We start from the raw sequence: 19,961 nt of genomic DNA, 5'->3' as shown, positions 1-19,961 counted from the left end.
GAAGTCTGAGAATTTTCCCTATTCAAGGATTTTTACAAGGTAAGTTGGAATTTCAAAGTGAGGCATGTAAAATCTTTGCCGTGATATGTAACCACAATGTCTTCTTCCTCTTGTCCCAGTCGGCTGCTCTAATGAGAATTGTTCACTCGAAGCTCCATCACGCTGGGGCTGAGCTTCGGGGAAAACTGAACTGCCGAGTAGTGTCCCTCCACCCACCTCTTCCATTTTAAAATGTCTCAGTTCATTTCTGGATAGAAATGTGTTTGCTGCTTTTACAATTTTCGAATGGAAGAAGGAAGAAGAATTTCTTCTCCAGACAGTCTCACTGGGTACCCATGGCTTATTTAACTTGCTATGTAGACCAGGCTGGCCTGTCTGGTCTGTTCCTGCTTCCCAAGTGATGAGATTAAAAGGCATGGGTCATCATGCCTAGCAAGAACCAGGTTTTCAATTTTCATTCTAACTAAGGAGTTTCTCCTCCGAGGAAACACTGACTTAGTATCATAGCTAATGGCATTTCTGTGTCATCTGGTAGGAGTTTAAATTGTGTGACTGACTAGAGGGTGAGGTGACATTTTATTGTTTATTAGTATATATTAGGTATACACAAGTTTTACTGACATGGTTACATTGTTACAAATTGTTTTTGTTTTTATTTTTTGAGGCAGGGTTTCTCTGTGTAACAGTCCTAGTCCTGGAACACGCTTTGTAGACCAAGCTGGTCTTGAACCTCTGCCTCCCAAGTGTTGAGATTAAAGGCATTCGCCACCACCATCCACACCATCCACACCATCCAGCTTTTTTTTAAACCACATTCACTGTCATTATCTTCTCTGCCCCCACTCATACCCCCCCCACTCCCCCACCCCTCCTGTTGACCCCTTCCTCTTCTGATGAGTCCCCTTTCTTCTCTGTTTTGGTTTTTGTTGCTGTTGTTGTTCCCAGTGACTATCATTGAGATTGCCCACAGGAGCCCAAGTAAGATGTTACTCTCAGAAGCATGGATGCACGACCAGTTATTACATTACTAAAGAAAATGTCTCTCCCTCTACTGGCAACCATTATCTGTGTATAAATTGTCAGAGAGGGATGGAGTTTTGTGAACCCCCTTTCCTTTCCATGACAGGATACTGGCGGACTAAATTGGTGTAGGAGTTTCTTCTGTTCATGTGTTGCTTTCATTGTTTAATGAATAAAGAAATTGCCTTGGCCTTTTGATAGGGCAGAACTTAGGTAGGCGGGAAAGACAGAACTGAATGCCGGGAGGAAGAAGGGCAGAGTGAGAGAAGCCATAGATCCTCGGCCTGAGATGGACGCTGGTTAGAATCTCTGGCAAGCCACTGCCACAAGGCAATACACAGACTAATGGAGATGGGTTAAACTAATATGTAAGAGTTAGCCAACAAGAAGTTAGAACTAGCCGGGCGGTGGTGGCTCATGCCTTTAATCCCAGCACTTGGGAGGCAGAGGCAGGCAGATCTCGGTGAGTTCGAGACCAGCCTGGTCTACAAGAGCTAGTTCCAGGACAGGCTCCAAAGCTACAGAGAAACCCTGTCTCAAAAACAAAAACAAAAACAAAAGTGAATGATGAGGATGTATAGGTTAGAGAGGGTTGAGCAGGCAACAGTCTCTGATTCTTGGCACTTTGACCAGTTATGAGTTGCTGCATCATAAAGTGCCTCCAGTACAGCGATAATTCTTTGACCAAAGCCAGCCGACAGCATCAGTAGCCTATGGGCATAGTACTTCTTTTTTTTTTTTTAATATTTATTTATTTAGTATACAATGTTCTGTCTGTATGCCTACAGACCAGAAGAGGGCGCCAGATCTCATTACAGATTGTTGTGAGCCACCATGTGGTTGCTGGGAATTGAACTCAGGACCTTTGGAAGAGCAGGCAATGCTCTTAACCACTGAGCCATCTCTCCAGCCCCCGGCATAGTACTTCTTTAAAAGGTAATTTGATGGGCTCATCATGTCCATTTAGCAAAACAACAACAGTATAGTTGTCATGAGCCTCCTTTTTGGGGTGACTTCTGCCGCAATCCTAGCCACAACAGGTAGAAGTGTGAGGACCAGAAGATGCTAAGTAACAGGAACAGAGATAAGAAAGAATCACAAGAGACACAAGATAGTAATGGGAGAGCAATTGAGTGAATACAGAATGCTGAATTCACCTGCCTTTATTTTCTTTTTCTTTATCATTTTATGTGCATTGGTGTGAAGGTGTCAGATCTCATGGAACTGCATTTTCAGACAGTTGTGAGCTGCCATGTGGGTGCTGGGAATTGAACCCAGGTCCTCTGGAAAATCAGTCAGTGCTCTTAACCACTGAGCCATCTCTCCAGCCCCCCCCCCACGCCTTTATTTTCTATAAACTTTTATACCTAATACAAAAGGGGAGAAGGCAAAAGACTGCTTTAACATGATAGAAAAGACAACTAGACAGTTATTTGCTTCAGTTCTTTGAGACATTAAGTCATTATTCTTGGGAAAAGCATTCTGATGTTAAGGCAGTGAACCCACCCTAGACCAAGTATCCTGAAGGCAGCCACTCCCTAGGTCAAACCTCCTCCTACTTCCCTACTTCCAAAGAAGGATCAGAAGTCTGCTTCAATTCTCTGACCTTTGGTAAGGACCATCTTAATGTCCAAAACACCAAGTAACCACACCCTAGGTCAGGAAGTGTAGACTCTCAGACCTTTAGACAAGGTGAAATAGGCTTACAATTTTAGGCCTCCACATATAATAGCATTCTCTCTAGGGCCTGTGACCTCCCCAGATGTGGGGTTTTGATCAGGTTTAGTTGCAGGAGGCCTCAGCTGCCCAACTGATAGTCTTCGGGACCCTCAAAACCCCTGGTACCGTAATTGTTATTTAATAACTTGTAGCTTTGGGGGACAGTTTTATTTGCCTCTACTAAGTACCTCTATCAAATGCTTTAAAAGGATCTTTTCAAATTTACTTATGTATGTGAGTATTTTGCCTGTATATATGTATGTATGTATGTATGTATGTTTGTATGTGTACCACGTGTATAGCTCCAGATGGTTGTGAGCAGCCATGTAGGTGCTGGGAGCTGAACCCAGTCATCTGTGAGAACAGTAAATGCTCTGCAGCACCGAGTCATCTCTCCAGCCCTCAAAATACACCTTTCCTTTTGATTTTTTTTTGTGTGTGTGTGGCGTTTTGTACCAGCAATGAGAAAAATACACTAAGCTTTTGTTGGCTTGTTTGTAACCCTGTTCCATGAACCTAGAGCCTGGTACATGCTAGACACCTGTTTTTCTATTAAACTATACTGCCAGACCCCGTTTTTCCCCTTCTTGAAGATTACTTGCATTATTTTGAGTCCCTTGTAATTCCTATTAGCTTCATTTTACTTTATTATGGTGCTGAAGACAGAACCCAGGGCCCTTGTGTGTGGTGAGCATGTGGTATGACATGGAGCTCTATCTTTACCTCCATAAACGCTAGAATATTTTCAGCATCTACAAGGAAATAAGCTGGAAAATCCTAGGTGGCCTCCACTGAATTTGTTTATTAATATTGAGGATGCACGGCCACTTAAACAATACTGTCATCCAATATGCATGAGGTATTTTGCACTTATTTAAACCTTTGTTTCTTTCAATAATGTTTTATATTTCTTTTTGTTTTAAAGATTTATTTTATTATATGTACAGTGTTCTGTCTGCATGTATGCCTGCATGCCAGAAAAGGGCACCAGATCTCATCGATGGTTGTGAGCCACCATGTGGTTGCTGGGAATTGAACTCAGAATCTCTTGAAGAGCAGTCAATGCTCCTAACCTCTGAGCTGTTTCTCTAGCCCATAAACCTGGCATTTTTTAAAAAAGATTTATTCATTTATTTCATGTATGAATGTTCTATCTGCATGTATAACTTTATACCAGAAGAGGGCATCAGATACCACTATAAATGGTTTGTGAGCCACCATGTGGTTGCTGGGAATAGAACTCAGGGCCTCTAAGAGCATCCAACTCTCCAGACCCTCTGGCACTTTTGTTAAATGTGTTAATCCTTCCCCATTTTTCTTTTTTTGTTATGTTTAAATCCTCGAGAGGTACAGCATCACATAGATTCTGTGTCCATAGGCCTTCCATAGGAGGTTACTCCAGAGCTGGAGAAATGGCTCACCGGTTAACAATACCAGTTACTTTGCAGAGGACCTGAGTTTGGTTCCTAGCACACACATGGTAGTGCACAATCACCTGTTACTCCAGTTTCAGGGGATCTGACACCCCGTCTGGCTTCCAAGGGCAGCAGGCAGGCCCATGGTGCACACATATTCAAGCAAAACAGTCATAAGTAATTTATTTGTTTGTGTTTTTGAGACAGGATTTCTCTGTGTAACTATGGCTGCCCTGGAACTCACTCTGTAGACCTGGCTGGGCTCCGGCTCAGAACTCTACCTGTCTCTGCTTCCCAGTGCTGGGATCAAAGATGTGTGCTACCACTTGCCTTTGTTTTTATTTTTTTTTTTTTGGTTTTTCGAGACAGGGTTTCTCTGTGGTTTTGGAGCCTGTCCTGGAACTAGCTCTTGTAGACCAGGCTGATCTCGAACTCACCGAGATCCGCCTGCCTCTGCCTCCCGAGTGCTGGGATTAAAGGCGTGCACCACCACCTCCGGGCCACCACTTGCCATTTAAATCTTAAAAAGAATTCTGGGGGCTAGAGAAAAGGTTCAGAAGGTCCTGAGTTCAATTCCCAGCAACCACATGGTGATTCACAACCATCCATAATGAGAACTGGTGCCCTCTCCTGGTGTGCAGGTGTACATGCAGGCAGAACACATATACATAATAAATAAACCTTAAAATAAAAGTCTTTGGACAAAAACTACCTCTCTCAAGATCGTTTTAGCTTTTGGGAAGTGTTGCTGGGAGTCTCTGGGTTGTTATTTGCTTTGTCCACATTAACATAATCTCTTGTCCAAATAGAATTGTTTTATGGTGGACAAAACACTCAAATTTAAGATCTGTGAGCTTGAGAGATGTTCTAGTAGGCAGCCTTCCAAACATGTTTTACAAGTTCTGTTCCTGGTTAGAGAGATGGCTCAGAGGTAAAAAGCACTTGCTGCTCTTGCAGAGCACCAGAGTTTGGCTCCTAGCACCCATGTCTGGTGTTCACCACTGCCTGTAATCCAGCTCCAGATCTGATGGTTTTTTTCTAGCCTCCATGGGCATCTGCAAGCACATGTGCATAAACAGATGCAAACACACATGTAAAAAAAGAAAGTAAAATATTGTTCCTCCAGGCATGGTGGCACATGCCTTTAATCTCAACACTTTGGAAGCAGAGGCAGGCAGATCTCTGTGAATTCAAGGCCAGCCTGGTCTACAAATCGAGTTCTAGGACAGCTAGTACGGTGACAGAGAACCCCTGTCTCAAAAGCAAACAAAAAGAAAACCCTGTTCCGAGTAGGCTTTCATAAACCCCAATATGCCAGGAAGAGCTAAGTAAATTGAATTGTTTTTTTAATTTGTTTTGATCATTGCAAGTGTACAGAGATACAACTGTTTTTTGTTTGTTTTGATTTTTCGAGATGGGGTTTCTCTGTGTAGCTTTGGAGCCTGTCCTGGAATTCACTCTGTAGACCAGGCTGGCCTTGGAACTCACAGAAATTCGCCTGCCTCTGCCTCCTCAGTGCTGGGATTAAAGGCATGTGCCACCACTGAAAGACCACCTCAGCTAAACTGCCCCCCTCTTCTGGGAACCAGGAACCTGATCATCACCCACACATGCACTAGAGCTTTGGGTACTTTTCCCTGGAATTTTCCATCCCCTTTGTAGTTTTTTTCTCAATAGATTCAGATCCTGGAACTGGGGTAAAACGACTTCCAGATGACCTGCAGGTGTTTCTCCTTGTTCAACCAACCAAGCAATCGCCATAGCAACGGCCCATCATCGTTAGCTGAGCACTGAACGAGCTAGTCACAACAGCTGACAAACGACTCTGCACCCCCTTTTGGTTCTGCGGTTTTTCTCTTTAAAAGAAGTCTGTAATAGCTTTTCGTCATCCTTCTCCCCTGTGGCTGAGGGACCTCCGGCGTCAGAAATAAAAATTCCTCTTGGTTTTGCATCAACTGCGGTATGAGGATGGTCTCTTGGAGCAACTCCTCCTCGGTGATTGGGCTTTAGGGTTCAACACCACCACCCTGCTTGTTTTTGGTTTTGTTGAATCAGGGTTTCACTATGCAGCTCAGGCTGGCCTTGAACTTGTTATATAGTTGAGGATAACATATTAACTCTGGTCCTCTTATTTCTGCTTCCTACGTAATGAGAAGACAGGTATGTGTTACCAAGCTCCTACTGCTTTTTGAGTTAAACAGTTTGCCTCTCTAGTATTATGTCACTTCATCAAACTTATCAATAATTATTAGTATTCCCTTATTATCCTTTTAATTTCTATAATGTTCCAATCAATTAAGAGTTTGTTTTTTTTTTTCCAGTTTCTCTAGACAGGTTCTCTCTGTGTAACTGCAGGGACTGTCCTGGAACTAATTAGCTTTGTAGACCAGACTGCCCTTGAAATCATAGAGATCCAGGTCTGCACCTCTGCCTCTTAAGAGCTGGGATTTGGGATTAAAGGCATGCACCACCACTGCCTGGTGGATTATAAATTCTATTTGTATATGTGTGTGGGCACACATGGGTCACAACATGGTGATCAAAGGACAACTTTCAGGAGTCAATTCTCTCCTCCCAGGTCCAGGAATTAAACTCACATCAGACTGAATTTAGGTGCCAGGCACTTTTAACCACTGAGCCAACATACCAGCGTGTATGTCTGTGTACGATGTGTGTGTGTATGTGTAGTGCTTGTGGAGGTCAGTAGAGGGTGTGTGATACCTTGGAACTGGAGTTACAGATGATTGTAAGCCGCCATATGGGTGCTGGGAATTGAACCCTGGCCCTCTGGAAGAGCAACTAGTGGTCTTAGCTGCTGAACCATCATCCCTCCAGATTCCTTACATATATTTGATTTTAGTAATCTTTTTTCTTTATTTAGCTGCTGCTTTTAACTCATGAGTATTTTTTCCCCTACACTCCCAACCAGGTGTAGCAGAGAAGCCATTTGTTTCAATGCTGTCTGACCTCATTAGAACTACCTTAAGACTGGCTAAAGATTAGGTGGCTAGTGGGTGGGTGGACTGCCACCATTCTTAGGAGATTCTTTTCAATATGCCCTTGATTCTTGAATTCTGCAACTGTTGGGTTGGGGCACTTTACCCCAATTAAAGAGATTTACAAGGTTTTCTCCATCATTTCTAGTTTTTAATCAATATACCATTCTTGCTGCACTGATTCGGAATGACTAAGAGTAGAAAATTTCAGGTAAAGATCAAGTTTTATAGTCTTCTCCCTCCAGGTTTTGACTCTATCAATATATTTACGGGTGGGAATGTAGCTCAGTGGCTAAATCATTGTTCACCAATTGGGAAGTCCCAGTACAACCAAGAGTGTACACACACAAACATATATACACACAGAGCTGGTTTTTGGCTTGGTGGTAGAGCATTTGCCTGGATTTTCCTCATAAGCAACCCCCAAAGCAAGTAAGTACACACACACACACACACACACACACACACCATTTGCAGTGCAAACGTATTAAATACTGATCCTTCAATGATAGCACGCCATTGGGACACCTTTTCATACACATCCTTTGCTATAGCCCTCAATTGTTGTTTTCAGTACAGGTAAGGATCAAGAAACTTAAAAACGTCTATGCTCTCGCTGTTGCACTCTTGGATTGCACCCAGGGTCTCCCACATTGTAGGCCAGTATGGTAACACTAAACAATCTCCAGTCCCTACATTCTGCCCATAGTTTTTAATAGCCAGAACTTGGTCTTTTAAGAGTCAGCTGTGGCTGGAGAGATGGCTCAGCCGTAAAGAGCACAGGCTGCTCTTTCCCAGCAATGGCATGGTAGCTCACAACCATCTGTAATGAGATCTGGTGCTATCTTTTGGCCTGTAGGCATACACACAGAAAGAATACTGTATACAGAATAAATCTTTAAAATAAAGTCAGCTGACCAATCAATAGGGACTATGACTTCCTAAAAGATCATTTGGCCTCTATTGTCTCTGGCCCCCCTACCTTTCCTCATTTCCCCAAAGGTGAACCGTCAAGTACTTGAGTAGCAACCCCAAGAATCTCCCACCACCGTTTTCCTGGATTCTTACCACATGAAGTCCATTAGGACCATGATGGAGGCTGTTAGACCCTCGCTGACCTCCATTGGCAGCATGCCACTGGGACAGCTATATCCCACACACCCTCTTCTATAGCCCTCAGTTTGTACTTCCTCTAGTGCTTACGTTATGAGAGCATACAAATTAGTAATTTCTGGATGAAATACATTTTTTAGGTAAAGTTTACCTATCTTCTTTCTATATTAATAGATGCTTATGTATATGTGTGGGCTGTGGTGGAGGACATACATGTGACACCAGACAAAGGAAGGTTCATGAACACAATGCTAAGCCTGGACTAAACTGTCAAAATGTTTTGTCTCAAAACAACCCAGAAGCCAGGTGCAGTGGCACATGTTTGAAGTTCCAGCCATTTGAACCTGAGCAAAACAATGGGAGGCCGACTCTGGAGGCATGCACAGGAGGAAAAAAGCCATAGGATGAAGCAGGGGGATCCCAACGTCCAGGCCAGCCTGAGTTCCATCATTCCTAGTCTGTTGGGTATGGTGGCACACACAAATGGGAGATGAAGGCAGGATAGGCAATTCAAGGCCATCCTTTGCTCTGTGAATTTACACACCAGTTTAATAGAAACCTTAACTGTACTTGCCCCACACTCCCAGAGACAGAGAGGGCGGGGCCAGAAAAGATTAGATTTTAGTAATTATTACCTCCTCCCCCTACACAAAACTCCTCTGTGTAGCCCTGGAACTTGCCTTTTAGACCAGACTGGCTTCAAAGAGATCAGCCTTCCTCTGCTCCTGGAATTAAAGGGGCATCACATCCAGGAAGAGTTATTAAGACTTCTCTAAACACATTAACAGCAGCAGTAAGTTAAAGAGTTGTAGTTTCATAAATTTCCCTAAAGATCAAGATTAAAAAGAGGTTTAGAGCCCTCCATGTCTATCCACTAAAAGGGGAAATTAATGGCTAAGAAAACTGTTAACTATGAAAGCCATCAGTTTGCAGTGAGCACAGGTGGTCTTTTCTGTACTCAGCATTTCCAGAGTCCCATGTAGGTAGGTTACATAGTTGTTAGGTCACATATAGGTAGGCTACATGGTCTGGGTGTTGCGGATATAAAGTAAAAAAACAAGATAGAACTTTCCATCAAGGAATAAACAGGGTGTCTGGGCAATGGACAGAAAGATCTGGGGGACATTCTGATGTAATTACATATAGGATCAGAGTACAACTGGGCAAGAAATGGTAACTAATCATAATCCATTGAAAACTACAAGGGTAGCTTTGTAGAAGAGTGGATGGCAAAATGTTTTCTGCATTATAAAGCTTTCATCACTTCAAGTTTTTTTTTCTTCATTGCAAACACTATAAAATGAGCAAAAGAACTCATTGGTATCATTAAGGTGAAAATATTTTATATTATATTTATACCAGCTACCAAGACTTGGGCTTAGAGTGTGAACTTGGGGCTAGGTGTGTAGCTCAGCAGTACTGCATGTGCTTAGGTAACTGGAGTCCAGGGCTGAATCGCCAGAACATAAATACTGTGGCCTTTCAGTTAAACTGTCAACTCAAGGCTGAATATCTAGTAACTTCTGGCTAATGGTAGGTCTCCCAGCTCTTTTTGACTTATAATAGCAAACCTTCATTTGCACTAAGAGCTAACAAAGCAATAATCTGAAAAGCATGACCAAAGGCTAACATAGATTTCTTTAAAATAACTGGATGATTTATGAAGTGATGAGTCTGTCCTCTGCCCAAGCATTTCTAGTACATCAAAGCAAGTGTTCCAAGAATAATTCTGAAAAGTCAGAAGGATTTTGAGTTTGGCTAGAGATGTTTAAAAAATGTTTAAGCCACCATCATTAGTTGATGCAAAATGTTCTAAGTAATAGTAAAGACAGTATTGACTTAGACCTTTTTCCCCCCCTCTGTATAAATAAATAAGCTGATTCAGACATGGTGGCACATAGCACTCTTTTTTGGCAGAGGCACCTCTGTTGACTCCGGTTTACATAGTGAGCTCCGAGCAGTTAAGGATTCCTAGAGACCCGTTCATATATATAAAACACACACACACAAAAAAAAGGTAGGCATTAACTTCAACTGTTAGCAGCCAGAATTTCTGACTCAGAAGTAGCTCTAACTGCATGTTGGTGTAAAGCAATTCAAAGAGCCAGGACTGCTGCTAGCTAGTTTAAGGCCAGCTTGATCTACATAATAAGTTCTAAGCCAGCTGGAGCTATAGAGCTAGAGCCTATGTCAAAAGTTAAAAATGGGGGCTGGAGAGAGGCTTAGAGGTTACACTCAATTTTTGCTTTTACAGATGACCAGGATTTGGTTCCCAGTATCCACTTGCTGGGCTCACAACCATCTGTAACTCCAGTTCCAGAGGATCCATCCAACTTCTACCCTTCCCAGGCACTGCAGACATGTGGTACATTTACATACATGAGGCAAACACTCATCAACATAAAATAAATCTTTGTTTTTTTGAGACAGTTTCTTTGTATAACAGCCCTGACTGTCTTGTCTCACTCTGTAGACCAGGGTGGTCTAGAACTCAGAGACCCAACTCCCTCTGCCTCCTGAGTGCTGGGATTAAAGGAGCGTGCCACAACCATCTGGATAAAATACAAATCTTTTTTAAAAAGCAGATTTATAGTAAAATGAATTTACCTTTTGTAGTTTATTATACTCTAAAGTTTCTTCTTCTTCTTCTTTTTTTTTAAGACAGTGTTGCCTCAAACTCAAAGATTCATCTGCCCCAGCTTCCCAAGTGCTGGGATTACACTCACTACCAAGTCCCGCATACTCTAAAGTTCCTGTTGTTACTGAGGAATAAGCAGCAAAGACAAGCACTAAGTGCTTGGTTGAGTACTCAAAGTATACCCACAACTGTGTCTTCTCCTGGGTATGAAATTTTACTCATTCACAACTATAAAGTTAAGTTTCATTTTTCACCTTAAAAAAGTGAGGTTTCTGGAACATTTTAATTTCCTTGAAATCATCTTAGTATGTCTAACAATAAAGACTCTATTCAAGAATATATTTTTTGGGTGGTAATGGAGCTAAAAATGGAAATTGCCCCAACCCACTCTACCACTAAGCAACATCCCCAGACCCCAAAACACTGTTTTAATCAGGTGCCATCTAATGGTCATTAGGTGTTTATTACCATTTACAGCTTAAACTGGTATTCCAAAGGGCATATGTTAAAAAACGAAAGAAAGAAAAGAAACATACAATTAATACAATTTCTCTTACTCTTCACTTTTCTTTTTATTATTCAAAAGTCAAGTATTACTTTTAAATCATCCATCCTCAATTTTGATTTAATGTACCGTCATTTCTCCAAGATACGAAATTTCTGAATCTCTTTGGAATACTAATTTCATGTTTCTAGGTTTAACAAAACTGTCAAAGTTTTAAATTCCACTCTATTTCCCTGAAATCTCAAGACAGCTGCTGATGCAAATTTTAATATAAAATATTTAGTCACAAAATAGTATTGCTTTTTTATGCACATAGTTGTAAGATTACTTTGCTTTTGTCAATAAAAACTATACCATCTTTCATAAAACTCTAAACAAATTAAGAACTGTGATGTAGAACACAAATTACACATGTAAAGCAGGTGCCAGCACGTTAGGCTATATTACATCAAAAATGTTTTAATGGTCCCAAATATATATATTCAACAACTAATCATACACTCAGGGGAGAAAAACAAAACAAACTGAAACAAAAAGTATGACACAAATGACCACATCTAGAATTCCACTCAATCTTTAATCAAGTAGGGACAAATCCCCACCTTAAAAAAAAAAAATCTGCAGTTTGAAGGGCAAAGGGAACAGATTAAAAAAAAGAGGATACTTTATTTTGCCCCTCCCCCACAGAGGTTTTCCAAACCTGTTGTAGCCTGACTAAAATGTTCAGAATGTACGATTTGAAAGGCAGGTCTCTTTATACAAAGAAACTGCTGGCATTCTTTACTAGTGAGGAACTATGGCAGAAAGACCCATTCTTCTTCTAAGTCTCAAACATGGTCCAAGAAAGCAAGTTTTGATTGTAGCAACCGACCAGTCAATCCAGAGTTCCACTGACAAAACCCCTGCCCTGTTGGCTTTTTATTTCCATTTCCTTCCCTGAGAAAAGGGCAATGTGTGGTCCAAGCTGGAGAGCTCACAGGCTTATGTCTTCCCCTAACTGCACAGCATCCCCCTCCTCCTGCTCCATTGAATTGGCACTTGATGAGCAGAAGTCCAGTGTGCTGCTGATTTGTGTCAGTCACTCACAAGAGACCACTGCGCTTTGATGTGGATGTTGTAGGGGGGAGGGGTAAGAACCAGTTTTGTCAACAGGTACTGATCACAGGCAGTTGCTATTATTAGGACTCAAATTTTGCTTTCTTTGACAACGGTAGCGTGTCTTCTTTGTCTTCATCCTCATCATCATCTTCATCATCATCGGGATAATCTACCAGACCCACGAGTCCTCCCTGTTCAGAAATAAGGGTTATTTAAAAGAAAAAACAAACAAACTATTACATTTAAAAATACCTGTGTAAGTCTAATGGCAGGATATTGAAGTTCATTAATTATTTTTATATGTATTTTAAATGTTCATATTTTTGGAAGGTTGTTTTAAGCTCCTAAAAATTCAAACAGCAAAAAAATATATACTACTAGAAAAGCACCCAGGAAACAAATACTACCGAAAAATGGCCTGACTAACTATAAAATTTCATTTTTTTAAAAGTGATGCTGAATATTGAATCTAGGGCTTCAAACATCTCAAACCAAGGGTTCTACTACTACTACCTACTCAGCCTTCATTTTTATTTTTTGAGCCAGGGTATCACTTAAGTTGCCCAGTCAGGCCCTGAACTAGCAATTTTCCTTTCTCAGTTTCCAAAGTAGCTAGGATTATCAGCCTGCACTACAATGTCTGGCTCAAATTTACTTCAAAGTATAGTATAAAATGGTATCAAAGTGCAGAAGACAGATCACTCAAAATGAAGGCAGATAGGAAAATAGTTCTACTATCTCTCTGTCCTTCTCTCTTCTGGATTTTCTTTTTAGCCTGCTTTTCTGCCATAAGCTACTACCATACAACTTGAATGCCTATGGGCTCATGCTGCATTTCAACATCTTTGACTCGCCCTTAGCCCTGAGGGATCTCCTGCCAGGGTCAGATGAGATGAGACCAGTGAGATGGCACAGCAAGTTAAGGGGACTGTAGTGATATTTCATTTGTTTTTTAACAAATAAAGCTTGCCTGAAGATCAGATAGTAAAACAGTCCCACTGCTCAGTCTTACAGACCAAGCAGTGGTGACACACACTGTTAATCCCAGTAGCTATACTAGTTTGCTATAGAAATTGGGTGGCAGTGGTGCATGCCTTTAATCTCAGCCCTAGAAAGGAATATAAGAAAGAGGAGACAGTCCTCAGACACAGTCTCATTCTGAGATTCCGTGAGACAGGATAGCTATTTCAGATTGAGGTGGAGGCAGTGGCTGGCTGTTTTGCTTTTCTGACCTTTAGGTTGAACCCCAATTTCTTTCCCTGGGTTTTTAATTGTGCTACATACAGAGGGCTTTCTGACCTAAGCTTGATCCCTGATCCCTGGGTCCCACACATGCTGGGAGAGCTGATTTCTGCAAGTTGTGTTCTGACCCCCCATACATGCTGTGATGTACACACACACACAAAAACAAACATGTGTTTAACACTTTATTTTTTTTTTGAGACAGGGTTTCTCTGTGTAATAGCTCTGGCTGATCTGTAACTTGCTTTGCAGATCAGGCTGGCCTTGAACTCATGCCTGCCTCTGCCTTCCAAGTGCCGGGATTAAAGGCATGCACCACCATTGCCTGGCACAAACATATTTAAAAAAAAAACAAACAAACAAAAGAAGAGATTGGATGGTACTATGAATTAGCCTGGCATTACGCCAGTCTTAATTAGTTTGTTCTAATAGCGATTACTTTTATCTGTGTTGGGGAAAGGCATGCTGAAGTAGCAAATGCCACCAAAATAAATGTTTTTCTTAAAAAGAGAGTCTAAGAACCAGGCAATGGTGGCACACGCCTTTAATCCCAGCACTCAGGATACAGAGGCAGGTGGATCTCTGTTGAGATTGAGGCCAGCCTGAAAAAAAGGGGACAAAACAGTGAGATGTCGTCTACATATTTTGCATCAAAATTTTATTCCTTATATGAAATGTTAGTGATAATGGATAGTTATAGTAAAGAAAACAAAATAAAACTAAAAAACAAAAAAAAACTTTTGCTTCCCCTCCCAAGTTTTCACATGGGCTTTAATTGGGAAAGGTAATAAAGTTACAGTTCACAAGTGAAAAACACCATAGACATACTAAATTTTGCATTGGACACATGAGGTGGGTTCAGGTAGTGGTTGTAATGAAGTCTCACCTAGTTTACAGCATTTAGCTAGCTATAGAAAAGAGAACCAGAGCTAAAACCCAGACACACTGACCACTGAGAAACCCTAAAGCACAGTAGAGAGGGGCATTTGGGAAGTGAGAAGTGTACCTTTGTGGTAATAGCTGCCGTCTGAGATGTACTCTTAGGGACGGATCCAGGAGAGCCTGGAGAGCCTGGGGATCCAGGTGACCCTGGAGAGCCAGGCAGGCTTGCTGCCGATGACTGGCTGCTGAGGTTAGTTTTTGTCCCACTGGACAGCGAAAGTTTGAAACTTGGGCTCTGTCGTCCAGAAAGATTAGTTTTCAGAAGCACCTCCTTTTCTTCACTTTCTTTCACTAAAAAGGAGAACGTAAAATAGTTGTCATTCATTTTTTTCTGAATTCCTCCAAACAAAGTGACACTAAAAGATCATTAACCAGATTTTTTTTTTTTGCATAGGAGCAACTCTGTTCCAATCTATGAGTGAAGCCTAGCCAAGTATTAATTGCGATTATGCAGCATTTTTTCTGTTGTTGTTTTGTTTTTTCGAGACAAGGTTTCTCTGTAGATTTGGTGGCTGTCCTGGAAATGCAGCAAATTTTACAATGCAGAAGTATGACCTTTGGTATCACATTTAGTATTTGTATCTTCCACCAAACTACTTCACATAGTCATCAATTCAGCCATGTCCTGTAGACTTTGGAACTGTCATTGTATACTGAGTAGATACTAATCATTTTCTCAAGGAGTAAAGAAAAGACCTGGATTTTCCCTTGCCCACTGTTTCAACATACATTTCTTCCTTTCCATGAATTTACTTATTGGATCCATGATATCATCATCATTCTTAGTTTTGTCAGATGGAGACACCACAGCCTCTCCATCTTCCATGTCATCTTCATCTGTGTTGAACCACATCTCTTCTTCGTCTTCTAGTGTTCTGGCATCTCGTCGATATCGATGATTCCTTAAGATGGACCGCATGCTATGAGAAAATGGAAGGCCGTAAGGGACTGAGGTAAACAAGGTACTAGGCCTAATCCCTGACACCACCAAACCAAATACCAAACCACATGGGAACAAATACACAATTATAAAACAGACCCTATCAAATCTAGTAGAATCAAATTTCCTATTTTTATAACTGTTATAGCTCAATTATTATACTTGTTAACCTCGAGAGTTAAGTAATTATAATCCATACTACAAAGGCTAGAGATAGCACAGTAGTTAGGACCTGTATTCATTCCCAGCACACAACAGCAGCTCACAACCATTTGTATCTCCAGTCCCATGGGATCCAACACCCTCTTCTGTCCTAGGTGGCTATCAGGCATGTACCAAGTAGGTACAAAGATATACATGCAGACAAACAGTATATATATTAAGAAATTAATGGAGTTGGGAGGTGTTGGTGGACGCTTTTAATTCCAGAAGGCAGAAGAAGAGGCAGGCAGATCTGTGGGTTTAAGGACAGCCTAGTCTACAAACCAAGTTCCAGAACTGTTACGTAGAGAAACCCTGTCTTGAAAAAATAAATAAATAAATAAATGGGGAGGACCCCCCCCAACCCATACTACAAGTGTGAATCCAGTTATTTAGGAAGGTACATGGATGATATTTTAAATAATCTATACATAAAAAACCAATTAAGATAATATTCTGACCATATGAAACCTCACTGCTGTATCAGTTTATTTTGGTATCTAAAATCTTCTTATAATTCAACTACACTTTCAGAAGCAAACAAGCAAAACTAGTACAGGGTTGCCAGAGTAAGGGTGTGTTCTGCCAAGTATTGAGCCCCAGAACCCACATGATGGAAGAGAATCAGCTCCTGTAAGTTGTCCTGAGACAATTATTCCCACCTCCCCATAATGGTGTACATGTGTGTGGTGACACATGTATGCATAAAATAAAAGTGTTGAAGAAAAAGACAATGGAAAGTCCTTCACTCCTCAAAATTTTTGTGCATGTCTTCTCTTCTTTCAATGGCCAAATCAAATACTGCCAAGAACCAAGAAAATGTTCACCACACAATCTACTGCCAAATGAAGAACATACTCAAGCATGTAGTAACTTACCTGTCAAGTTTAGGGTTGTCTTGCCTTTCTCTTTGTTGTTCAAACCTCAATTTTAATCCTTTAAAAGTCTGCACATAATCTACATCTTCTAGTGCTTTCCAATAATTTTCAATTACATGGGCAGTTAATGATTTTATATCTTCCTACAGGAAAGAATTATAATGAAATAAAAAAAATACTTTAACAAGATAAAATGAAGCATTACTGTGGTAATTCCTAAGTTTCACAAAAATTTAATTACATAAAGTTACCATATAATTTAAAAAATAATCAAACAGTAAAAACAATAGTATACTATACTGGCTCCTTCAATAGTCTTTTGGTGTATCACAGAATTGTTAATAGGTGTTCCCAAAGTGTATGTCCAAGCCCTACTCTAGTGATTCTGGCTCACCAAGACTGGACACAATGGCACACAGCTGTAATCACAGCACTTATAAGGCCTGAGGCAGGAGAATGGTCATGAGATTGAGGTCAGCCTGAACTGTAGAACAAGGCCCTCCCTAATCTCAAAAACATACTAAAAAACAGAAAAAGTCTACAGTAAACTTCAGTGGAAGTTGTGCAGTAACATAAGATACTACCCATAGAGGATATATTTTAGAATGAAAATGATAAACATTTGAAGTTCTGTATATCTTCTCGTTATTCTTTCTTTGGTTTGAGACAGGGTCTGAGTACTAGGATTACAGAGTCACCACACCCAGCATATTTATCTCAGCTCTTAAAAAATGCCAGATACTTGTGCACAATTTTTTTTAATTGATCTGAATTGAATTAATTTTAGGTTTTTGGTAGCATGGTTCTTCTTTTTTTTAAGTATACATACAATGTTGTGCCCGCATATATGCCTATAAGCCAGAAGAGGGCACCAGATCTTATTATAGATGGCTGTGAGCCACCATGTGGTTGCTGGGAATGGAACTTAGTATCTCTGGAAGAGCAGCCATTACTCTTAACCTCTGAGCCATCTCTCTAGACCAGTAGCATTGTTCTTAAAGCAAAATCTCCACATTCTCAAGACAAAAGACAGAATACTCATGTTTCTCAAATTAAAACCAAAATCCTAATATAAGAAGACAGGACCTACCACTCTAATAAATTCAAACATTTCTATTATGGCGGAGTTCATCAGATTGTAACGAGATCCATTGTTGAGAAACGCTTTGACTACAGGTTCAAATAAAAAACTTTTCATTATGTAGCGGTTATAAAATTCATCTTTTAATCCAATGATTTTTCTCTTAAATCGGAGGGCACCTGAAAGACAGAGGCATTACTGTTTAATGTTCTACATCTCAGAGTAAACAAACATCAGAACTTATCAACAGACACCAGTAGTCTCCATTCTTACCTGTGTGCAGGTATGTGAACCTGAGCACAGGGATTTTAAGAGTGCTGTAAGGAAAAACATTCTCAAACAATATATGTTGGTAGGGTGTGTGATTCATGCCTATAATCCCAACACTTGGGAGCCTGAGGTAAGAGGACTACTTAGAGTTCAAGGCCAGTGGAGGCTACCTATTTGAGATTTAGGACACCCTGGGCTATTATGTGAGACAATGTCTGTTACCCGCCCCCACACAAACAAAGGTAGTGTATGTTATCATAGAACACAAGTCTTAGAAAGCCAGAAAGTTCTGGGAATATATCACTCACTATCAGTCAAAATGTAAGGACTGAATTATCATATCATAAGGGGACAATCATTTTTTTTTTAATCATACCCCTTTGAATGCATTTTAAAATCACCTAAAAAAAAGCACTGTCTTTTTTAGGGCAATCCACTGTATTGTAATTTGATCTTAAAATTTTTGGACCCTTAGTATTTTATAGACTTCATGGATCTATACTGGATTATTTGTAGATGTGGTTTAAAAAAAAAAAGACAACAAATCACAAAAATCCGCATGCCCCCAAAATTGCCTTCCCATGGTTTATATATAAATTTAGTTGTTTTAAAATTCGGTCCTCTACTCTCATTGCAGCGAGTATGCTTTTGAATTTTCCCTTAGTTTTCCTTTTAATAATAAATTAGGCTTTAACTTACAGATTAGCAGATATATATTTGCATCTTGAGGTATGGGGAGTTACTTAAGTCACCATTCATCAAGATCCAAATACACTCAGACAGCTAGACTTCAGCAGAGCCCTTGAACCTATGGAATTATCAGTAAGTTAATGCCCCAATTACTGTAAACAGTTCAAAAAAGCATACTCACTTCACGCAGTCACATCGTCTTCGGTTGGCAAGATTAAATATTGTGTTTGTATTTTGGTTTCTTTGGAGATCATGGAAGTGGCTCGTTAAATTGCCAATTTGTTATTAATCAAGTCCTTCATGAGCAGGTAGCCAGGCAACCATGCTGACACGGTTTCTGGGTGGGAAGGCAGAGGAGTAAAGCAGCTCAATTTTTCTTTAGTTGGCACAAAGAGGTCCACAAGTGAATGCCCAATTAGGTACAGTTGGTTAGAAACTGCCCTAACAATCCAACTTATTTAAGAGTGTATCTTCATAAAGAAACACTCTGGGCAGGGAGTTTCAAAATAGTTTAAAGAGTAATAACTGCGTTTTATTTTTAATCTACTGAAAAAATTTAAAAACGTAAGTATGGTGAAGACATTTTAAACACTAAGAGGCAGTGTTCAGTGTGGTGAATGAAGGCCTGACAAGGGCTTATTTCTAAAACAGAGATTTCTCTTGTTTTGGGTAGCTGGCAAAAGAACTTAAGTGAGACAGTTCCACTTGTTTAGATAAAAAAAAAAAATCAACACTCAAAAAGCTCATGCTAGTAAATTTTAAACGTTCAAAAGCAAAAACTAGTTATTCTAAGGTTTGGTAATCTAACTCTACAGGCTTTGTGGAGACTTGTGTCCTATCAAAACATCACATTAACCACGATACTATTATACACACAATTCCTAGGTAGGGGAAAATAATCTCCTACCTTCCCAGAATTCAGTAAGGCCAGGATTTGCCCTGATGTACATCAATAATTATTTCTTTCAAATCACCCCTCTCCCCAAGCAGCCCTGCATCAAAAATATCCAAATATTACTATTCTTTGCTACTAAATAGCAAGTTACTCTCTGCCTTTGTTGGTCTGTTTTTCGAGAGTTTCTCTGTAGCTTTGGAAGCCTGTTCTGGAACTCGCGTTACAGACCAGGCTGGCTTCATACTCACAGAGATGCACCTGTCTCCGCCTCCCGAGTGATGGGATTAGAGGTGTGTGCCACCATCACCTGGCTGTTTT

At 40.5% G+C, this 19,961-nt stretch overlaps 1 protein-coding gene across 2 annotated transcripts in view; it reads right to left on the bottom strand.

Annotated features, from left to right (window-relative positions):
* Window positions 1–11,964: 11,964 nt before the first annotated feature.
* Ppp4r3a (protein phosphatase 4 regulatory subunit 3A) overlaps window positions 11,965–19,961 on the bottom strand; it is a 42,345-nt gene continuing 34,348 nt past the window's right edge. For both annotated transcript variants that reach the window (XM_075948638.1, XM_075948639.1), the window contains exons 11-15: window positions 17,798–17,967; window positions 16,708–16,850; window positions 15,418–15,608; window positions 14,753–14,979; window positions 11,965–12,695 (exon numbers count right to left, since the gene is read on the bottom strand). In XM_075948638.1, the coding sequence (XP_075804753.1) occupies window positions 12,585–12,695; window positions 14,753–14,979; window positions 15,418–15,608; window positions 16,708–16,850; window positions 17,798–17,967 (842 nt within the window). In that variant the 3' untranslated portion in view covers window positions 11,965–12,584. The remainder of the gene's footprint in view (window positions 12,696–14,752; window positions 14,980–15,417; window positions 15,609–16,707; window positions 16,851–17,797; window positions 17,968–19,961) is intronic.

The sequence above is a fragment of the Microtus pennsylvanicus genome, chromosome 14 (genome assembly GCF_037038515.1).
Source record: "Microtus pennsylvanicus isolate mMicPen1 chromosome 14, mMicPen1.hap1, whole genome shotgun sequence".
Classification (NCBI taxonomy): domain Eukaryota; kingdom Metazoa; phylum Chordata; class Mammalia; order Rodentia; family Cricetidae; genus Microtus; species Microtus pennsylvanicus.
This window is presented reverse-complemented; position numbering and strand designations above follow the sequence as displayed.